Below are 18,708 nucleotides of genomic sequence, written 5' to 3' on the forward strand. Positions count from 1 at the left end.
TTTATACTTGATATGACAGGTGTTAATCTTGGAGCCAACCAAAGTCTTCCAGCCTGCTTATTTATCCATAAACAATGACGCAGAAGAGAAGACTGTATCTATTTGGCATGTATCACCAAATGACAAGGTAATTTATTCAATATGTTACAAATAGGTCACTGGATTAATTAATTTTTCAGTATTCATAACTCTCTAGCTATAACAATGTTCTTGTTTTTCCTCCCCTATGGTTCCAATGTGTTGTGTACCACAGAATGGCATAAACGAATGGAACTTCAGTGCTGCTTCTATCCGGGGTGTGAGGTCAGTGACTGGTTAATATATTTCTTACACAACAAGTCTTAGTGCCTCTCTGATTTATGTCATAAACAGAACATTAAAAACTAGGTTCAGCCAGTGTAAAAGTTCTTTCTGTTTGGAACTAATGGTAATTTTCTTGCACCATTCATAACTGTCAATAGGAATACGTATTAACTCACTCATGGGCCTGTATTGTTCATAGAATGGTTACAGCACAGAAGGAGACCATTTGGCCCATCGAGCCCGTGCCAGCTCTCTGCAAGAACACCAGCTAGTCCCAATCCCCTGCCCTTTCCCCGTAGCCCTGCAAATTTTTTTCCTTCAGGTACTTATCCAATTCTGTTTTGAAAGCCATGATTGAATCTGCCTCCACCACCGTCTCAGGCAATGAATTCCAAATCATAATCACTTGCTGCGTACAAAAGTTTTTTCTCATGTCGCCTTTGATTCTTCTGCCAATCACTTTAAATCTGTGTCCTCTGGTTCTCAACCCTTCTGCCAATGGGAACAGTTTCTCTGTATCTACTCTGTCTAGACCCCTCATGATCTTGAACACCTCTATCAAATCTCCTCTCAACCTTCTCTACTTTAAGGAGAACAACCCCAGCTTCTCCAGACTATCCACATAACTGAAGTCCGTCATCCCTGGAACCATTCTTGTAAATCTTTTCTGGACCCTCTCTAAGACCTTCACATCCTTCTTAAAGTGCGGTGCCCAGAATTGGACACAATACTCCAGCTGTGTCCAAACCAGTGTTTTATAAAGGTTCATCATAACTTCCTTGCTTTTGTGCTCTATGCCTCTATCTGTGAAGCCCAGGATCCCATATGCTTTTTTAACCGCTTTCTCAACCTGCCCTGCCAACGTCAATGATTTATGCACATATACCCCCAGGTCTCACTGTTCATGTACCCATTTTAGAATTGTACCCTTTAGTTTATATTGCCCCTCCTCGTTCTTCCTGCCAAAATGTATCACTTAGCACTTTTCTGCATTAAATTTCATCTGCCACGTGTCCACCCATGCCACCAGCCTGTCTGTGTCCTCTTGAAGTCTATCAGTATCCTCCTCACTGTTCACTATACTTTCAAGTTTTGTGTCATCTGCAAATTTTGAAATTGTACCCTGTACACCCAAGTCCAAGTCATTAATATATATCAAGTAAAGCAATGGTCCTAGTACCGACTCCTGGGGAACACCACTGTATATCTTCCAACAGTCCGAAAAACAACCGTTCACCACTACTCTCTGTTTCCTGTGACTTAGCCAATTTCGTATCCATGCTGCTGCCACTGTCCATTTTATTCCATGGGCTTCAACAAGCCCATTATGTGAAACTTTATCAAACGCCTTTTGGAAGTCCATGAACACCACGTCAACCGCATTGCCCTCAGCAACCCTCTCTCTTATGTCATCAAAAAACTCGATCAAGTTAGTTAAACACGTTTTGCCTTTAACAAATCCGTGCTGGCTTTCCTTAATTAATCCACACTTGTCCAAGTGACCTGTTAATTTTGTCCCTGATTATCGTTTCTAAAAGCTTCTCCACTACCAAGGTTAAACTGACTTCCAGGTAGTAATGATTGAAGCAGTATTGTTTACAACACTGTTTCATTTTCATTTTAGTGACTCCTGGCCAGATGTGCCACACCAAGGGAGTTTTTCGTTTTGGTGGAATGTTGTAGTTTATTGATGTCAAGGGCAGTCACTCTCACCTCACCTCTGGAATTCAGCTCTTTTGTCTATGTTTGGACCGAGGCTGTAATGAGGTCTGGAGCCGAGTGGTCCTGCAGAACCCAAACTGAGCATCGGTGAGCAGGTTATTGGTGAGTAAGTGCCGCTTGATAGCATTGTCGACGACACCTTCCATCACTTTGCTGATGATTGAGAGTAGACTGATGGGGCGGTTATTGGCTGGATTGGATTTGTCCTGCTTTTTTGGACAGTTTTCCACATTGTCGGGTAGATGCCAGTGTCATAGCTGTACTGGAACAGCTTGGCTAAAGGCGCGGCTAGTTCTGGAACACAAGCCTTCAGCACAACAGCTGGGATTTTGTCGGGGCCCACAGCCTTTGCTGTATCCAGTACGCTTAGCCATTTTTTGATAGCGCGTGGAGTGAATCGAATTGGCTGAAGACTGGCTTCTGTGGTGGTGGGGACCTCTGGAGGAGGCCGATATGGATCATCCACTCAGCACTTCTAGCTGAAGATGGTTGCAAATGCTTCAGCCTTGTCTTTTGCACTCGTGCTGGACTCCGCCATCATTGAAGATGGGGATATTCATGGAGCCTCCTCCTCCCGTTAGTTGTTTAATTGTCCACCACCATTCATGACTGGACGTGGCAGGACTGCAGTGCTTTGATCTGATCCGTTGGTTGTGGGATAGCATAGTTCTGTCTATAGCATGCTGCTTCCACTTTTTAACATGCATGTAGTCCTGTGTTGCAGCTTACCATCTCATTTTTAGGTACGCCTGGTGCTGCTCCTGGCATGCTTTTCTGCACTCCTCATTGAACCAGGGTTGGTCCCCTGGCTTGATGGTAATGGTAGAGCGAGGGATATGCCGGGCCATGAGGTTACAGGTTGTGGTGGAATACAATTCTGCTGCTGCTGATGGCCCACAGCGCCTCATGGATGTCCAGTTTTGAGCTGCCAGATCTGTTCTGAATCTATCCCATTTAGCACGGTGGTAGTGACACACAACACGATGGAGGGTGTTCTCTGTGTGAAGATGGGATTTCGTCTCCACAAGAACTGTGCAGAGGTCACTGCTACCAATGCTGTCATGGACAGATGCATCTGCGACAGGTAGATTGGTGAGGACGAGGTCAAGTAGGTTTTTTGCTCATGTTGGTTCTCTCATCACCTGTCGCAGGCCCAGTCTGGCAGCTATATCCTTCAGGACTCGGCCAGCTCGGTCAGTAGTGATGCTACCAAGCCACTTTTGGTAATGGACATTGAAGTCCCGCACCCAGACTACATTCTGTGCCCTTGCTACCCTCAGTGCTTCTTCCAAGTGGTAGTCAACATGGAGCAGCACAACTGTTTCATCAGCTGAGGGGGGACGGTATGTGGTAATCAGCAGAAGTTACCTTGCCCATGCTTGACCTGAAGCCATGATACTTCATGGGGTCTGGAGTCAATGTTGAGGACTGAGGAATAAATGGTCATTTTCGGGTTGGCAGGCTGTAACTAATTGGGTACCACAAGGATCAGTGGTTGCGCCTCCGCTATTTACATTCTGTATCAGTGATTTGGATGAGGGGACCAAATGTAATATATCCAAATTTGCTGATGATACAAAACTAGGTGGGAATTTAAGTTGTGAGGACGATGAAATGAGGCTGAAAGGGGATATAGACGGGTTCAGCGAGGGATGAGTCTGGGACTTTGGCTGAAAGGTATGATTCTGTGAATATTACTATGTCAAGTTGTTGGTTGACTAGTCTGTGGGACAGCTCTCCCAATTTTGGCGCAAATCCCCAGATGTTAGTGTGGAGGACTTTGCAGGGTCGACTGGGCTGGATGTGCCATTGTTTTGTCCAACACCGGTCCCTAGGTCAATGTGGGGTGGTCTGTCCGGTTTTATTCTTATTATTGTTTCTCGTAGCAGTTTGTTACAACCGAGTGGCTTGCTCGGACATTTCAGAGGGCAGTTAAGAGTCAACCATATTGCTGTGGGTCTGGAGTCACATATAGACCAGACCAGGTAAGGACAGCAAATTTCCTTCCCTAAAGGACATTAATGGACCAAATGGGTTTTTACGACATTACTGATGGTAGCTTTTTATTTCAAATTTATTTAATTAACTGAATTTAAATACCCCAGCTGCTGTGGTGGGATTTGAACTCGCGTCTCTGGATCATTAGTCCAAGCCTCTGGATTACTAGTCCAGTAACATAACCACTATGCTACCTTTTCTCTATATAAACCCAAGTAACCATATGCTTTTTTAACCACCTTATCAACTTGCCGTGCCACGATTAAGGATTTGTGTATATGGACACCAAGGTCTCTCTGCTTATCTACACTTTTCAAAATCGTGCCATTTATAGTATACCGTCTTTCCATATTAGTCCTCCCAAAGTGCATCACTTCACACTTCTCCGCATTGAACTCCATCTGCCATGCTTCTGCCCATTTCCCTATCCTGTCTGTTAGCCTGAGACTTATAAATATCCTCATCATGATCTACTACTTTGCCAAGTTTTGTATCATCTGAAAACCTTATAGTTAATAGTCAAGGAAAAATCGATAATTTTACCAAAACTGATACAAGCTTCCAAGTGAAAACTATTGTAGGTTTTTGAGAAACACATCATGCCTTACAATTTACTGAGTTTTCCTTTTTGAATCTGAGAACAATCTGGTACACTCCTCTTTGATTTTCAGAACTGTATTTGACAAAATACCTTACAAGAGACTAATGGCAAATGTGCACGGAGTAAGGACAGAAGTGATAAAAATGGATCAAATGCTGCTTAGTTCATAGATGTTTAAGCTAGGGAGAAGTGACTAGTGGGTTGTTTTGCTTCAATCTTTGCAATATCTGTCAACGTTTTACAATCTTTCTGAATAATCTTGACGAGGATTAAAGGCGAAAAGAAACCAAAATCAATAATTTTACCAAATCTGATACAAGCTTCTAAACTAATAATGGTAGTAGATGAATTGACAGTTCACTTGGTAGCAGTCATGTATATAAAAATTAGATTTAGTGCTGCCTCCTCCCACAGAAAGATTGTAAGTTTTCAATTTTTGGTTTAGTGTTTTAATTGCACTTCCCTCCACTTGCTGCCGTTTGCACCTCTAAAATAGCATATGGGCTGGGAGAAGAAACTGAAAGAGAGTAATACTGAACAACATTTTTGTAATGAATGAGTTAACAGGGAGTGGGTGATGAGCACGGTGTGAACTAGCGAAGAGGAGTTAAAGTGTGAATGTGAGTGTAGTGTAAGTAGGTTCATTTGCATGTGATCTGTTCTCCAAAATGTTTACTTGTGTTATGTACTGGAGATTTTGGAAAAATTATAAACTGAATTGTGAACTATTGATAAAGTGTGTGGAGTAGGATTGCTAGCCTTAAAATTGCTCTTTTTTGATATTTCAGTGTTTCAAAATATGACGAACGTTGTTGCTTCTTGTATGTTCTGCACAATACAGATGACTTTCAGATATATTTTTGCACAGAGCTTCACTGCAAGAGGTATGTATATTCTGACAATCACAATTCTATGAAGTCTGCAAATCCTTGTCTACAAAGCACGATGTACAAATTATAGTCAATAATGCCAACTGTAATCAAATAATTAGTTGTGGGTGTGTACCTGACTCATCTGATGTCACCTCCCCGCCCCCCCCCCCCACCTTTGCCGAGATAACCAATCTTGCTTATGCTGTGGGGAATTGCTGAGGAGTGATCTCAGTGCTCATAAGCATGATGTCGTGTATTTTTACAATGTGCTGTGCCATTAGGACTCACCAATTATATTTTTGTGCAAAGCACAATTCTAGTTTTCAGAGAGTTGATGCTTTCATTGGCTTGGTACTTTTGTGGTTCTTTCTCTTAAATGCATGAGTGAGCCATTGTGGTGTGTCTAGATTTAACCTAAATTGTAGTGCCATTGCTCAGAATGTAAAAACGAAAGTGGTTTTGTTAATCTAAATTTTTTTTAAAGCTTCTATTTTAATTACATTCCCAGCTTAATCCATTCAAGATTAAGAATCTTTGGAGGAGAATCTGATGAATAATTTGTTGTTGGTTACTTGGCAGAATCTGCAGTTAAATCCTTCTGAGAAATTATATGGAAAAACCATAGAGATTGCTTTACAATAAAATCCAAAGACCAATGGTGTCAAAGTATTTAAAATTTTCATGAGATCAAAAATAATTTTGAATTACATTTGCTTGCCTGCCATTTTTAACAATGCTGGCCAAGTTTCCTCAGTAAATAATAATTGTTTTCTTTTTGCACTGTTTAATTGGGAGAGAACTGTGTATAAAATTTTACCAAGGCATTAAAATCGTCACTTCTTAATGATGAGTTGGCTGAGAATGTAAAGAGAAGTGTACTATCACTCCTAACACAATGCTGTTTCATTCCAGCATCATCGAGCATGCACATTTAGGTACATCTGAGTATAGCACTGTTCGTTTCCATTGCAAGAAATATTTTACTTATAGGAAATTTATTTGGTTCCTGTAACATTTTTACCTGCTGTTCTTTGGAATAATTAGTTTTATGGTATATTGTTTCCAGTACGATGGGATACGTAATGAAATGTATAGGATGTAAATTGCAGTGTGGTGTGTCAATATTGCCACACAGGATTTATTTTTACAGAATAATAGATTTGGGCGTAATTGAAAGTACAGTTTAACTCGTAAAAGTAAAGAAGTACAAATCAAACACTAGTAATGTTAGTCATGTAAGTTCATTGAAAGTTAATTTCAGTGGTGCAAATGTTGGCTTTCAGATTTTGTGAAATGGTGAATTCTATAACAGACGAGGTAGGAAAGGGTGCAGAGGAAGCAGACTCTGAGGGAGACGCGTTGGAGGTAAGGCAAAAATATTATTAAATAAAAACAGAAAATGCTGGAAATACTCAGCAGGTCAGACAGCATTTGTGGAAAGAGAAACAGTTAACGTTTCAGGTCGATAACTTGAAAATGTTATTGCTTTGATTGTATAGATGTGCTGATCGTTGGTTTTTCATAAAATCATACAGCACAGAAGGAGGCCATTCGGCTCATCGTGCCTGACTGCCTCTTTGAAAGCTATCGGCCCCGATATTCACTGGGAGGATGCGGACAAAAATGGCCAAAGAATCCGGAAAGGCCAGGGACGCGGAGGTCCTGCTGATCTTAATGGCAAGGCCTCATTCACAGAGTGTAGCTCCACCTGGCAGCTGGCCAAGTAGACAGCCTGGCCAGTGGGCAGGAAGAAGGGAACACTAGCGGCAGCAAGCCGCAGCTGGTGACACTTGGGAACAGTCGCTGGCAATCAGGAGTTGGTGGGTGGTCGGTAACCTGGAGTGGGCAAGAGGCCTGCAATTGGGAGGGCTGGGGGAAGGCAGGAAATCGGGGCTGGAGGGCGCGAGGCAGGCTGACAATTGGGAGGGCTGGGGAGAGGCTGGAGATCAGGGCTGGTGGTGGGGGTTGGAGGCTGGCAATCGTGGCTGAGGGGCGCTGGAGATTGGGGCTGGAGTGGGGGGGGAAGCAGCGGGTGTGAAGGCTGGATATTGGGACTGGGGGAGGCCGAAGGCTTCCATTGAAGGGTGTGAGGGAAGCACTGCTGCTCCTCCTGGACTACAAGCAGTGCTGAGAAAGGCACTTGGCCTTGGGGAGCTGGCAGCTCCCGTCTCCGTTTCACTGCCGGGTTTCCCGTGCAGCACCAGTTAACTTCAAATCCGGCTCCCAATAAGAGCCCTATTTAAATATGTTAATAAGCATCCCGCTTTTTCATGGCAGGATACTCTGACTCCCCGATAGGCGGCGGAATGGGGTGGTCGCGTTCCGCGCATTTTACTTTCTCATCTCCCCGCCTGTCGTGGGCGGTTTAAGAGTGAAGCCATCCAATTAGTCCCACTCCCAGCTCTTTCCCCATAGCCCTGCAATTTTTTCCTTTTCAACCGTACAATTTATTTCTGTCTCATTTCCATATTTTCTGTTGTAAAGCAAACCTCTTTTAAATGGGTTAACTTTGATAATTGCAAGACAGTACAAATTTGTTAAAACAACACAAGATTTCAAGATTTTGTTCAGGGATGTAAGCAGGTCAACTGCAACAGGCTGGATGGTTTTAGAATGTGAGACTAGTACTGCCTGACAATAGAGGGATTTGTTCATGAAAAGAGTTGATTAGAGGATAATACTGGCTCTGGTTCAAACCTTGATCAAAACTGTAGAGAGATGCTTCTTCGTATTATTAATTTTTCAAATTAACTTCATTCACATTGTCTCAGTTTTTGGGTATCACATAAGAACATAAAAAATAGGAGCAGGAATAGGCCACTTGGCCCCTCGAGCCTGCTCCGCTATTCAATAAGATCATGGCTGATCTAGGGCTCAAAGCCACTTCCCTGCCCGCTCCCCATAACCCTTCACTCCCTTATCTTGCAAAAAATTGTCTATCTCCACCTTAAATCTATTTAATGACCCAGCCTCCACAGCTCTCTGGGGCAGAGAATTCCACAGATTTACGACCCTCTGAGAGAAGAAATTCCTCCTCATCTCGGTTCTAAAAGGGCGACCCTTTATTCTAAAACAGTGCCTCCACGTTCTAGATTTCCCCACGAGGGGAAACATCCTCTTTGCATCTACCTTGTCGAGCCCCCTCAGTATCATATGTTTCAATAAGATCACCTCTCATTCTTCTAAATGCCAATGAGTATAGGCCCAGCCTGCTCAACCTTTCCTCATAAGTCAACCCCCTCATCTCTGGAATTAACCTAGTGAATCATCTCTGAACTGCCTCCAATGCAAGTATACCCTTCCTTAAATAAGGTGACCAAAACTGTACGCAGTACTCAAGGTGTGGTCTCACCAATACCCTGTACAGTTGTAGCAGGACTTCCCTGCTTTTATACTCCAACCCCTTTGAAATAAAGGCCAACATTCCATTTGCCTTTTTGATTACTTGCTGTACCTGCATGCTAACTTTTTGTGTTTCTCAAGGACCCCCAGGTCCCTCTGAACTGTAGCATTTTGTAATCTCTCTCCATTTAAATAATAATTTGCACTTTTATTTTTCCTGCCAAAGTGTATAACCTCGCACTTTCCCACATAATACTCCATCTGCCAAATGTTTACCCACTCACTTAGCCTGTCTATATCCCTTTGCAGATTCTTTGCGTCCTCTGCACAACTTGCTTTCCCACCCATCTTTGTATCATCCGCAAACTTGGCTACATTACACTCGGTCCCTTCATCCAAGTCATTAGTGTAGATTGTAAATAGTTGAGGCCCCAGCACCGATCCCTGTGGCACCCCATTAGTTACCGTTTGCCAACCGGAAAATGACCCATTTATCCCGACTCTCTGCTTTCTGTTAGTTAGCCAATTCTCTGTCCATGCTAATATATTACCCCCAACTCCGTGAGCTCTTATCTTATGCAGTAACCTTTTATGTGGCACCTTATCGAATGCCTTCTGGAAATCGGAATACACCATATCCACTGGTTCACCTTTGTCCACCCTGCTCGTTACCTCCTCAAAGAACTCCAGCAAATTTGTTAAACATGATTTCCCTTTCATAAAACCATGCTGACTCTGCTCGATTATACAGTATTATGATTTTTCAAACGCCCTGCTACTGCTTCCTTATGAAGGACTCCCGTCTTTTCCCAACGAAAGATGTTAGGCTAACTGGTCTATAGTTTCCTGCTTTCTGTCTCCCTTCTTTCTTAAATAGGGGTGTTACATTTGCGGTTTTCCAATCTGCTGGGACCTCTCCAGAGTCCAGGGAATTTTGGTATATTGCAACCAATGCATCCACTATCTCTGCAGCCACTTCTTTGAAGACCCTGGGATGCAGGCCATCTGACCCAGGGGACTTGTCGTCTTTTAGTCCCATTATTTTGCCAAGTACTTTTTCCTTCGTGATAGTAATTGTCATTAGTTCCCCCCTCCCTGTGGCCCCTTGATTATCCATTAATGGGATGTTGTTAGTGTCTTCTACCGTGAAGACAGATACAAAATATTTGTTCAGAGTCTCTGCCATTTCCCCGTTCCCCATTATTAATTCCCCAGTCTCATCCTCTAAGGGACCAACGTTTACTTTAGCTATCCTCTTCCTTTTTATATACCTGTAGAAGCTCTTACTATCTGTTTTAATGTTTCTTGCCAGTTTACTCTCATAATTCATCTCTTTTTTTAGTCATCCTTTGCTAGTTTAAAAAAAATTCCCAATCCTCTGGTTTCCCACCAATCTTGGCAACATTGTATGCCTTCTTTTCAATTTGATACCATCCTTTACTTCCTTAGTTAGCCATGGATGGTGCTCCCTTCTCTTAAAATCTTTCTTTCTCACTGGAATATATTTTTGTTGAGAGTTATGAAATATCTCCTTTAATGTCCGCCACTGCATTTCAACTATCTTACCCTTTAATTTATGTTTCCAGTCCACTTTAGCCAGTTCTGCCCTCATGCCATTGTAAATTGCCTTTGTTTAAGATCAGGACACTGGTTTGAGAGACAACTTTCTCACCCTCCAACTGAATTTGAAATTCAACCATGTGTATGATCACTCTTTCCTAGAGGATCCTTTACTATGAGATCATTTATTAATTCTGTCTCATTACATAGTACCAGATCCAAGATAGCCTGCTCCCTGGTTGGTTCTATTACATACTGTCTGGGAAACCATCCTGGATGCACTCTGTGAAGTCCTCCTCAAGGCTACCATGGCCAATTTGATTTGTCCAATCAATATGGAGATTAAAATCACCCATGATTATTACCGTACCTTTTTTACAGCCCTCCATTATTTGTTGATTTATACTCTGTCCAACAGTATTGCTACTGTTCGGGGGCCTGTAGACTATGCCCACCAGATACTTTTTCCCTTAATTATTAGTTATCTCCACCCAAACCGCCACTGCACTGATCCCATCCTTTACCATCAAAGCCAACACACCTCCCTTTCCTTTCTGTCTATCCTTCCGAATTGTCAAATACCCTGGAATATGCAGTTCCCAGCCCTGATCACCTTGCAACCACGTCTCTGTAATGGCGATCAGATCATACCCATTTGTATCTATTTGTGCCGTCAACTCATATATCTTGTTACGAATGTTGCGTGCATTCAGATATAGAGCTTTTAACTTTGTCTTTTTACCATTCCTCCTTGTTTTGGCCCCATTTTCTGTTGCACTCTTATTTTTAAACATTCTGTCCCTTCCTGTCACACTCTGGTTATTATTTCCCCCATCTCTGTCCTGCTCTATTGCTTTCTCATTTCTTATTGACTTTTTAAATTCCCGCTCACCTGGATCCTTCCCCCCACTATTTAGCTTAAAGCCCTCCCTACAGCCCTAGTTATTCAATTCACCAGGACTCTAGCCCCAGCATGGGTCAAGTGAAGCCCATCCAAACGGAACAGCTCCCTCTTACCCCAGTACTGGTGCCAGTGCCCCACAAATCGAAACCCATTTCTCCCACACCAGTCTTTGAGCCACTCGTTCATTTCTCTGATCTTATTTACCCTATGCAAATTCGCTCATGGCTCAGGTGGTTCTGTTTTTTAACTTGGCCCCTAGCTGCTCATACTCTCTCTGCAGCACCTCTTTCTTTGTCCTACCTATGTCTTTGGTGCCTATGTGGACCATGACAACTGGATCCTCCCCCTCCCACTTTCTCTCCAGCCCAGAGGAGATGTCCTTAACCCTGGCACCGGGCAGGCAACACAGCCTTCGGGACTCACGCTCTCGGCTGCAGAGAACAGTGTCTATCCCCGTAACTATACTATCCCCTATCACTACAACATTTCTTTTTACTCACCCCACTTGACTGGCTCCCTGTACCACGGTGCTGTGGTCAGATTGCTCATCCTCCCTGCAGTCCCTGCCCTCGTCCACACAGGGAGCAAGAATCTCGTACTTGTTAAACAAGGCCAAGGGCTGAGGCTCCTCCATCACTACCTCCTGGATCCCAATACCTGCCTCGCTTGTAGTCACACCCTCCTGTCCCTGACCATGGGCCAAATTGGAAGTAATTACTCAAGTGGGTGTGACTACCTCCTGGAACTTAGTGTCCAGGTAATGCTCCCCGTCTCTAATGTGTCACAGTGTCTGAATCTCTGACTCCAGCTCATCAACTCTGAGCCGAAGTTCCTCGAGCAGCCAACATTTGCTGCAGATGTGGTCGCCTTGGACCTCAATGGTGTCCACCAGCTCCCGCATGCAACAACAACAACACATTGTCTGGTCTCCCATCTCAATTAATTAATTAATTCGTTTTAAAATTTGGAACACGTATATCTTTTAATCTACACCAAGGCACTTAAATTTAGACGCCCAAGTTTGGGGGAAAAAAGCGAGAAATATGGAAATACTCACCAACCAATCACTTACCTGCTTTCTGGTGACATCACACTTCGATTACTTTTTACTTCTTTACACTCACCGGTCCGTTGTAGCCGCTCTCTCCTGGGCTCCCGCTGTTTTAGTAGCTCCGAACTCTCGCTCTCTCCTGGGCTCCCGCTGTTTTAGTAGCTCCGAACTCTCGCTCACCTGAGCTCCCGCTGTTTTAGTAGCTCTGAACTCTTGCTCACCTGGGCTCCCGTTGTTTTAGTAGCTCTGAACTCTCGCTCACCTGGGCTCCGGCTGTTTTAGTAGCTCCGAACTCTCGCTTACCTGGGCTCCTGCTGTTTCTGTAGCTCCGAACTCTCGCTCTCCTGAGCTCCCGCTGTTTTTGTAGCTCTGAACTCTCGCTCACCTGGGCTCCCGCTGTTTTAGTAGCTTCGAACTCTCGTTAACCTGGGTTCCCGCTGTTTTTCTAGCTCCGAACTCTCGCTCACCTGGGCTCCCGCTGTTTTAGTAGCTCCGAACTCTCGCTCTCCTGAGCTCCTGCTGTTGTTGTAGCTCCGATACATTTTCCTAAATTTATGTCCTTTGTTTTTGTTCACTTTTTTAGTGCATAATCCATACTGAATGGTACATGTAACTAAAGTAAGCAAATGTTCTCAATTTTTGATTGTTTCAAACAAAGCATTGGTTCTTCTTGCACATTGTTACCATTTACTCAACCTCTGTCACTTGTACTGGACTCGATCTTAGCCTGTACTTTCCAAATATGCTGCCGATAATGGGTGATGTCTGAGAGCCATTTAACCGCTCACCAGTAACGCCATTCATATCACGCGCATTTGTAATCATTTTTCTTTCAAACTTAAACAGGGTTGTTTAAAGAACCAGCCCCAAACAAAACAATGTAATACAGCTGAATTGTTGCAGATTGATGCAGACTAAATAGTGGTTCAGTGAGATGAAAACAGAAAATGCTGGAAATACTCAGCAGGTCAGGCAGCATCTGTGGAGAGACAGTATTTTGCTTTTGTATTATTGGTTCAGCGAGGTTGGATTTGCCCAAAAACTGGAATTCTGTTGTTACTATAAATTGCCTGAATTGTATCTTTTTGAATAAGCACAGCAGAGAGCAGACATGCGTCTGGGGTTAGATTTTGTGCTGATCTGGATGTCAGCCAGTATAAATTGAGGTTGGGCTCATTGATAAAGTATTTTCTCTTTTCCAAATATTGGCCAGAACAGAATTCCAAATACATTTTATATTAATTTCTACACCTTATCCCTGAGAGTCTGATGACGGGACGGTCCTGGAGGATGTCATGATGGTCTCTCTCAACTACCTTCTTCACCCCTCCCCATTGAACTTTGTAGATGCACGTTGTTACTTTCTGTCAGCTTTCATTCTTTAAGGTTTGCTGGGACGATGTAGATCTTCTATAGAATTTTGTTGCAGGATCTTGAACAGAATGGAGTTGAGCCTGATGCAGCCGTGCACATTATGTGCTCTTGATCAGCCCTCGGATTTGTTATCCTGCTGTTTGAGTTTTTGCATCAGGATCTGTGGTGACAGATTTTGTAGGTAATTTAAAAATTAATTCATGCGTTTTAGGTCTACAAATGATAAACATCTGATTGAGAATTTTTTATGTTGTCTTGTTGCAACTCCTCAATCAGTGGGCTTTCCATCAGCTGATTGTGGAATTTGTTAAAGTAAGTGCTCCCACCCTCAGTTTGGTCGAAGCTCCTTTCCTGACATTTGCACAATTCACTGAGAGTCGTTACCTGTGGGGTGTTGTTTTCTTTTAATTGTTTTGTTTTCATATGTGTTCAAAGTTACTTAATCTGTTTATCTTCCTGTGGGTTTTTGATGATACTTTATGATTTGGAATATGAGAAAGCAGCATTTTTAGCTGTCCAAACTACATAGAAACATAGAAAAATAGGAGCAGGAGTAGGCCATTCGGCCCTTCGAGCCTGCTCCGCCATTCAATATGATCATGGCTGATCCTCTATCTCAATACCATATTCCCGCTCTCTCCCCATACCCCTTGATGCCTTTTGTGTCTAGAAATCTACCTATCTCCTTCTTAAATATATTCAGTGACTTGGCCTCCACAGCCTTCTGTGGCAGAGAATTCCACAGGTTCACCAACCTCTGAGTGAAGAAATTTCTCCTCGTCTCAGTCCTAAATGTCCTACCCCGTATCCCGAGACTGTGACCCCTCGTTCTAGAACACCCAGCCAGGGGAAACATCCTCCCTGCATCCAGTCTGTTTAGCCCTGTCAGAATTTTATATGTTTCAATTTATCATTGTCCATTCCACAGCCTCACAATTGTGTAAAGAAGTTTGCCTTGCTCTCTGTTCTAAATCTCTTACATTTAATCTTGTATCTATAGCCCCTCATTCTAGGCCCCTCAAGTGTTGAAAACTGTCTGCTTCTATCTACCCTGTTGCATTCTTTCTTAATTTTAAACACTTCTATCGTAATTCCCCATAATCTGCATTGTTCTAACGTAAAAAGCCCCAATTTTTCAAGTATTTCTTCATCATATTTATATTTCTTCATACCAGGCAACATTCTCGTGAATCTGCAAGTACCCTCTCTAAAGTCTCAATATCCTTCCTCGAGTGTGGAGTTCAGGACTATACACGATACTCTTAACTGATCATCATTACCTCTTGGCTTTTATATTCTACACCTCTGATAAAACCTAGAATTCCATGAGTTTTTTTTACAGCCTTCTTAACCTGAGCTGCTGTTTTTAATTTCCGTGAACCTGTACTCCCAAATCCCTCAGCTCTTCCACAGCACCGAGGCTACTTCCATTCTGTTTTTTACCAAAATGAATCACCTCACACTTACTGACATTGAATTCCGTCTGCCACTTTTTAGCCCAGTCCCCCATTTGATTGATATCCCTTTGCAGTTTCCTTTGGTCTTTTTAAGAATTAACTACTGTACTCCTATTTTGATGTCTTTTGCAAATTTTGACCACCTCCTCTAGGCCTATAGTCAAGTAATTAATGTACACAGTGAACAGAAGTGGCACAGAACTGAACTCTCTGGGGAAACCGCTACCCACTTCCAACCACTCTCAAAAACTGTTCTTAACTGCTACTATACCCTTCAAACCATTTTTTTTATCCACTTTGCTATTCTCCCCCTTAATCTTCTCTAATAATCTCCTGTGTGGGTTGACCAGTTATGTATTTTTGGCACACATTCTCAGTCATTATCAGCCTAGATTGTGTGACTGGGGTCGATTGTCACTTGAGAAAATCAGTGTTAAAAGGCGGTAAAGGTCTGAAGGTGGGGGTCAGCCCGTTAACCCCAACAATTGGCCTGCGGTAACATTCAGAGAAGCTTAGCACTGGGGGCCGAAGTGTCTGCCTGAAACAAATGGTAAGCCTCTTTCCTAGCCAATCGGGGTCATAATTACGTAGTTTGGACCCAAATTCACTTTTAATTCCATTTTAAATGATGTGGGCGGAGCTTGCAATGCAAACTCTTCACCCATATGTACTGGACGTCTGATCAGGAAATGACTGGAAAAATATTGAAAATTGACTTGTTTTTGTGGAACTGGATGGAACAGGAGTGCTGGCTGCACAAAAACACTGTGAGCCATGGCTGGCTCAGCCTTGCCTCGCCTCGGCATCAAGGCCCATTCCCCTCCCAGCACCTTCCTGTCGGCCTCTGCCGGCGTTTCAGCCGGCCGACATTCCTGAAGTCGAAGAGCGGCGAGCTGCATCAAGACGTCTGTTTGGTGTCTGCAGCTCGTCTGCCAAATTCAGGTGAGGCCGGGACCTCAAAATCGCAGCCACCACTTCGCCGCCGGAATGAGCTGCCAGCCAGCACACTCCACAGATTGGTTCCCAAAAGTCAGAATCAACCCCAGTAAGTCAAATATGATTGTTATTAAATGTCATTTTGGGATTTTTGCTGGTTGAGATGTTTATATAGTGTTTTCCCATTGTGACATGTTGACATACAAATTTTCCAATTACCAAAGCACAACACAGGAGGTAAGTTAATGTATACAAGAAGTATGCGATATACACCAAGATTATTAATATTTAGATTTATTAAACTGTAGAAGCAATGTAAAATTCCAAACAGCAAAAAGTAAACTCAGTGGAAACTGTAATTTGAACACTCACTTTTTTCTGTTTTTGTGCCTTACAGTACGATTATGAATATGATGAGAATGGTGAAAAGGTTGTACTGGGTAAAGGGACATTTGGAATTGTCTATGCAGGTAGAGACCTTAGCAATCAGGTCAGAATTGCCATCAAAGAAATCCCGGAAAGGGACAGCAGGCAAGTAACTGTGAGTGCCTTGAGAGAGTAAACAATTGTCCACGAAAACTGCACGCATGAAGGATAATGTGACATGAGATTGTTTTTCAGCCTAGGAATTCTCAGGTTATAGTATGCAGAATCCAAATGATCGAGCGCTTGGTAACCACTGCTATTTTTTTGACAGCAGATATGCTGAGTAATGCCATTAGCAGCAAGATCTGAGGATGAAAGTACTATGTTTTTTAAAATCTCAGAGGTACTGGATGCTGCCGTGGTTTCAAATTCTCCCCAGATTTATGGGGTGAAAACCTCTTTTGTTTGCTGGCTGTGACGGTCATGCGTGAAATGAGTTTGGTCAGTGCCTCCTGCTCATAGCGGAATGGGCCCACCGCACAAAAGTGCCCCTAATTGGCACTAATTTGCCACTCACTTAGGCTGCAGGATGGTATGTGTTAGGAAAAGGAAAATGTTCAGGAAACTTTGGTTTATCCAGAGGTTGTATGTCCGGAATACTCGATCTAACGGCAAAAATCAGGAGCCGTTTTCTGTAAGTTTTTTTAGATCTCGTTCTTTTTTTTCCCCCAGTCAGCCACTGCAAGGTCTGTAGCTATAGCAACAGCTTCAGCTAGAGACGCTTGCAGCTGCAGCCGAGTCTTTAGAAGCTGTTGCTAAGCAACATTGTTTGTTGTCAGATACGGAGATGAAAACCTCCGTATGCTTCAACATTAACTTTGTATGTCCGGCAGTTTTGATAGCTCGGCAACACGCTGGTCCCGTCGCTGCCGGATATCACAAAGTTTCCTGTTCTTAGTGGTGCAGTAAGGGATGCCCTTCCAAGGTTGAGTCTGATGCACATTGGGGTGGATTTTCAGATCTTCAGTGCCATGGTGTAAAGCATTGATTTGGCATGGTACAGAACGGATAATTGGGAGGGAGGGTCACGGGACTGTAACAGAGCCCACCTGGTTTTCGTTCTGTTAATTTAAATGAAAATTAAATCAGGCGGACTCCATTACGGTGGAGCAGCCCACCCGCCACGCCCAGTTTTTCTTTCTGTCCTGCGTTCGGTTGATGCTTTCCACCCAGACACTGAAGACGAAAATATACCCCATTGTTGGACAGAGCAAAGCGAGCTAAACTGTACTTCGAGCTATGCTACGGCTGACCTGGGATGCTAACAATAATTTATCACCAATGCTGCTAGCTTTTCAGTGATGGTGCTGAATCCAGCTTGGAAAGAAAGAAAGGAAGGAACTTATCTATATAGAGCCTTTCACAACATCAGGATGACTCAAAGCACTTAGCAGCCAATTAAGTACATTTGAAATATAGCAATTGTTGTAATGTAGGGAAACGCAGCAGCCAAATTTCAAACAGCAAAGTCCCACAAACAGCAGTGAGATATTGACCAGATAATCTGTTTTTACGATGTTGATTGAGGAATAAACATTGCCAAGGACACCGGGAGAACTCCCTACTCTTTTTCTAAAAGAGCCATGGGATCTTTTACATCAGGGCAGACAGGACTTGGTTTTATGTCTCGTCGATAGACGGCACCTCGAACAGTGCTGCACTCCCTCAGTGCTGCACTCCCTCAGTACTGCACTGAAGTATCAGCCTGGATTATGTGCTCAAGTCTCTGGAGTGGGACTTGAACCCATGATTTTCTGGTGCTGAGGTGAGAGTGCTGACACCTTGACTCAGTGGTAGCACAGAGTGGTACACTGAAGGGTTGTCTAGAGATCTGATCAACACTGTATTGATGGCCAAGCAGATTTAATAAGTCCCTAAAACAATCATTTCCTCGCTAAAACTTGACCAGCTAATAACATTTTGAGCAAAGCTGCTACGCTGACAATACTGAGACCACAAATTTGAGATAATCCTTCTACTGTGGTATTCTCACCAAAGGCCTCATGCCTCAAAGATCAATGCTGACAGCTACGGGTTTCAAATTTACAACTCCTTGATGAGACAACCCACTTAAAAACATGGGATCAAAATACACTGGTGAAAAGGTGCTTTTTTTTTTAAACTGAATAAAATTCCGTGAACTACCCTGGGCTCTGTTTCTA

General features: G+C 43.2%; 1 protein-coding gene across 1 annotated transcript in view; it reads left to right on the plus strand.

Moving 5' to 3' along the window:
• The window catches only part of map3k5 (mitogen-activated protein kinase kinase kinase 5), a 193,990-nt gene that overhangs the window by 102,965 nt on the left and 72,317 nt on the right, over positions 1-18,708 (plus strand). The window contains exons 11-15 of the mRNA XM_085997514.1: positions 20-127; positions 254-303; positions 5,413-5,508; positions 6,780-6,861; positions 16,518-16,651. Coding sequence (XP_085853640.1) covers positions 20-127; positions 254-303; positions 5,413-5,508; positions 6,780-6,861; positions 16,518-16,651 — 470 coding nt within the window. The remainder of the gene's footprint in view (positions 1-19; positions 128-253; positions 304-5,412; positions 5,509-6,779; positions 6,862-16,517; positions 16,652-18,708) is intronic.

The sequence above is a fragment of the Somniosus microcephalus genome, chromosome 9, assembly GCF_052327205.1.
Source record: "Somniosus microcephalus isolate GS21.2 chromosome 9, FLI_Smic_1.0, whole genome shotgun sequence".
Lineage (NCBI taxonomy): Eukaryota > Metazoa > Chordata > Chondrichthyes > Squaliformes > Somniosidae > Somniosus > Somniosus microcephalus.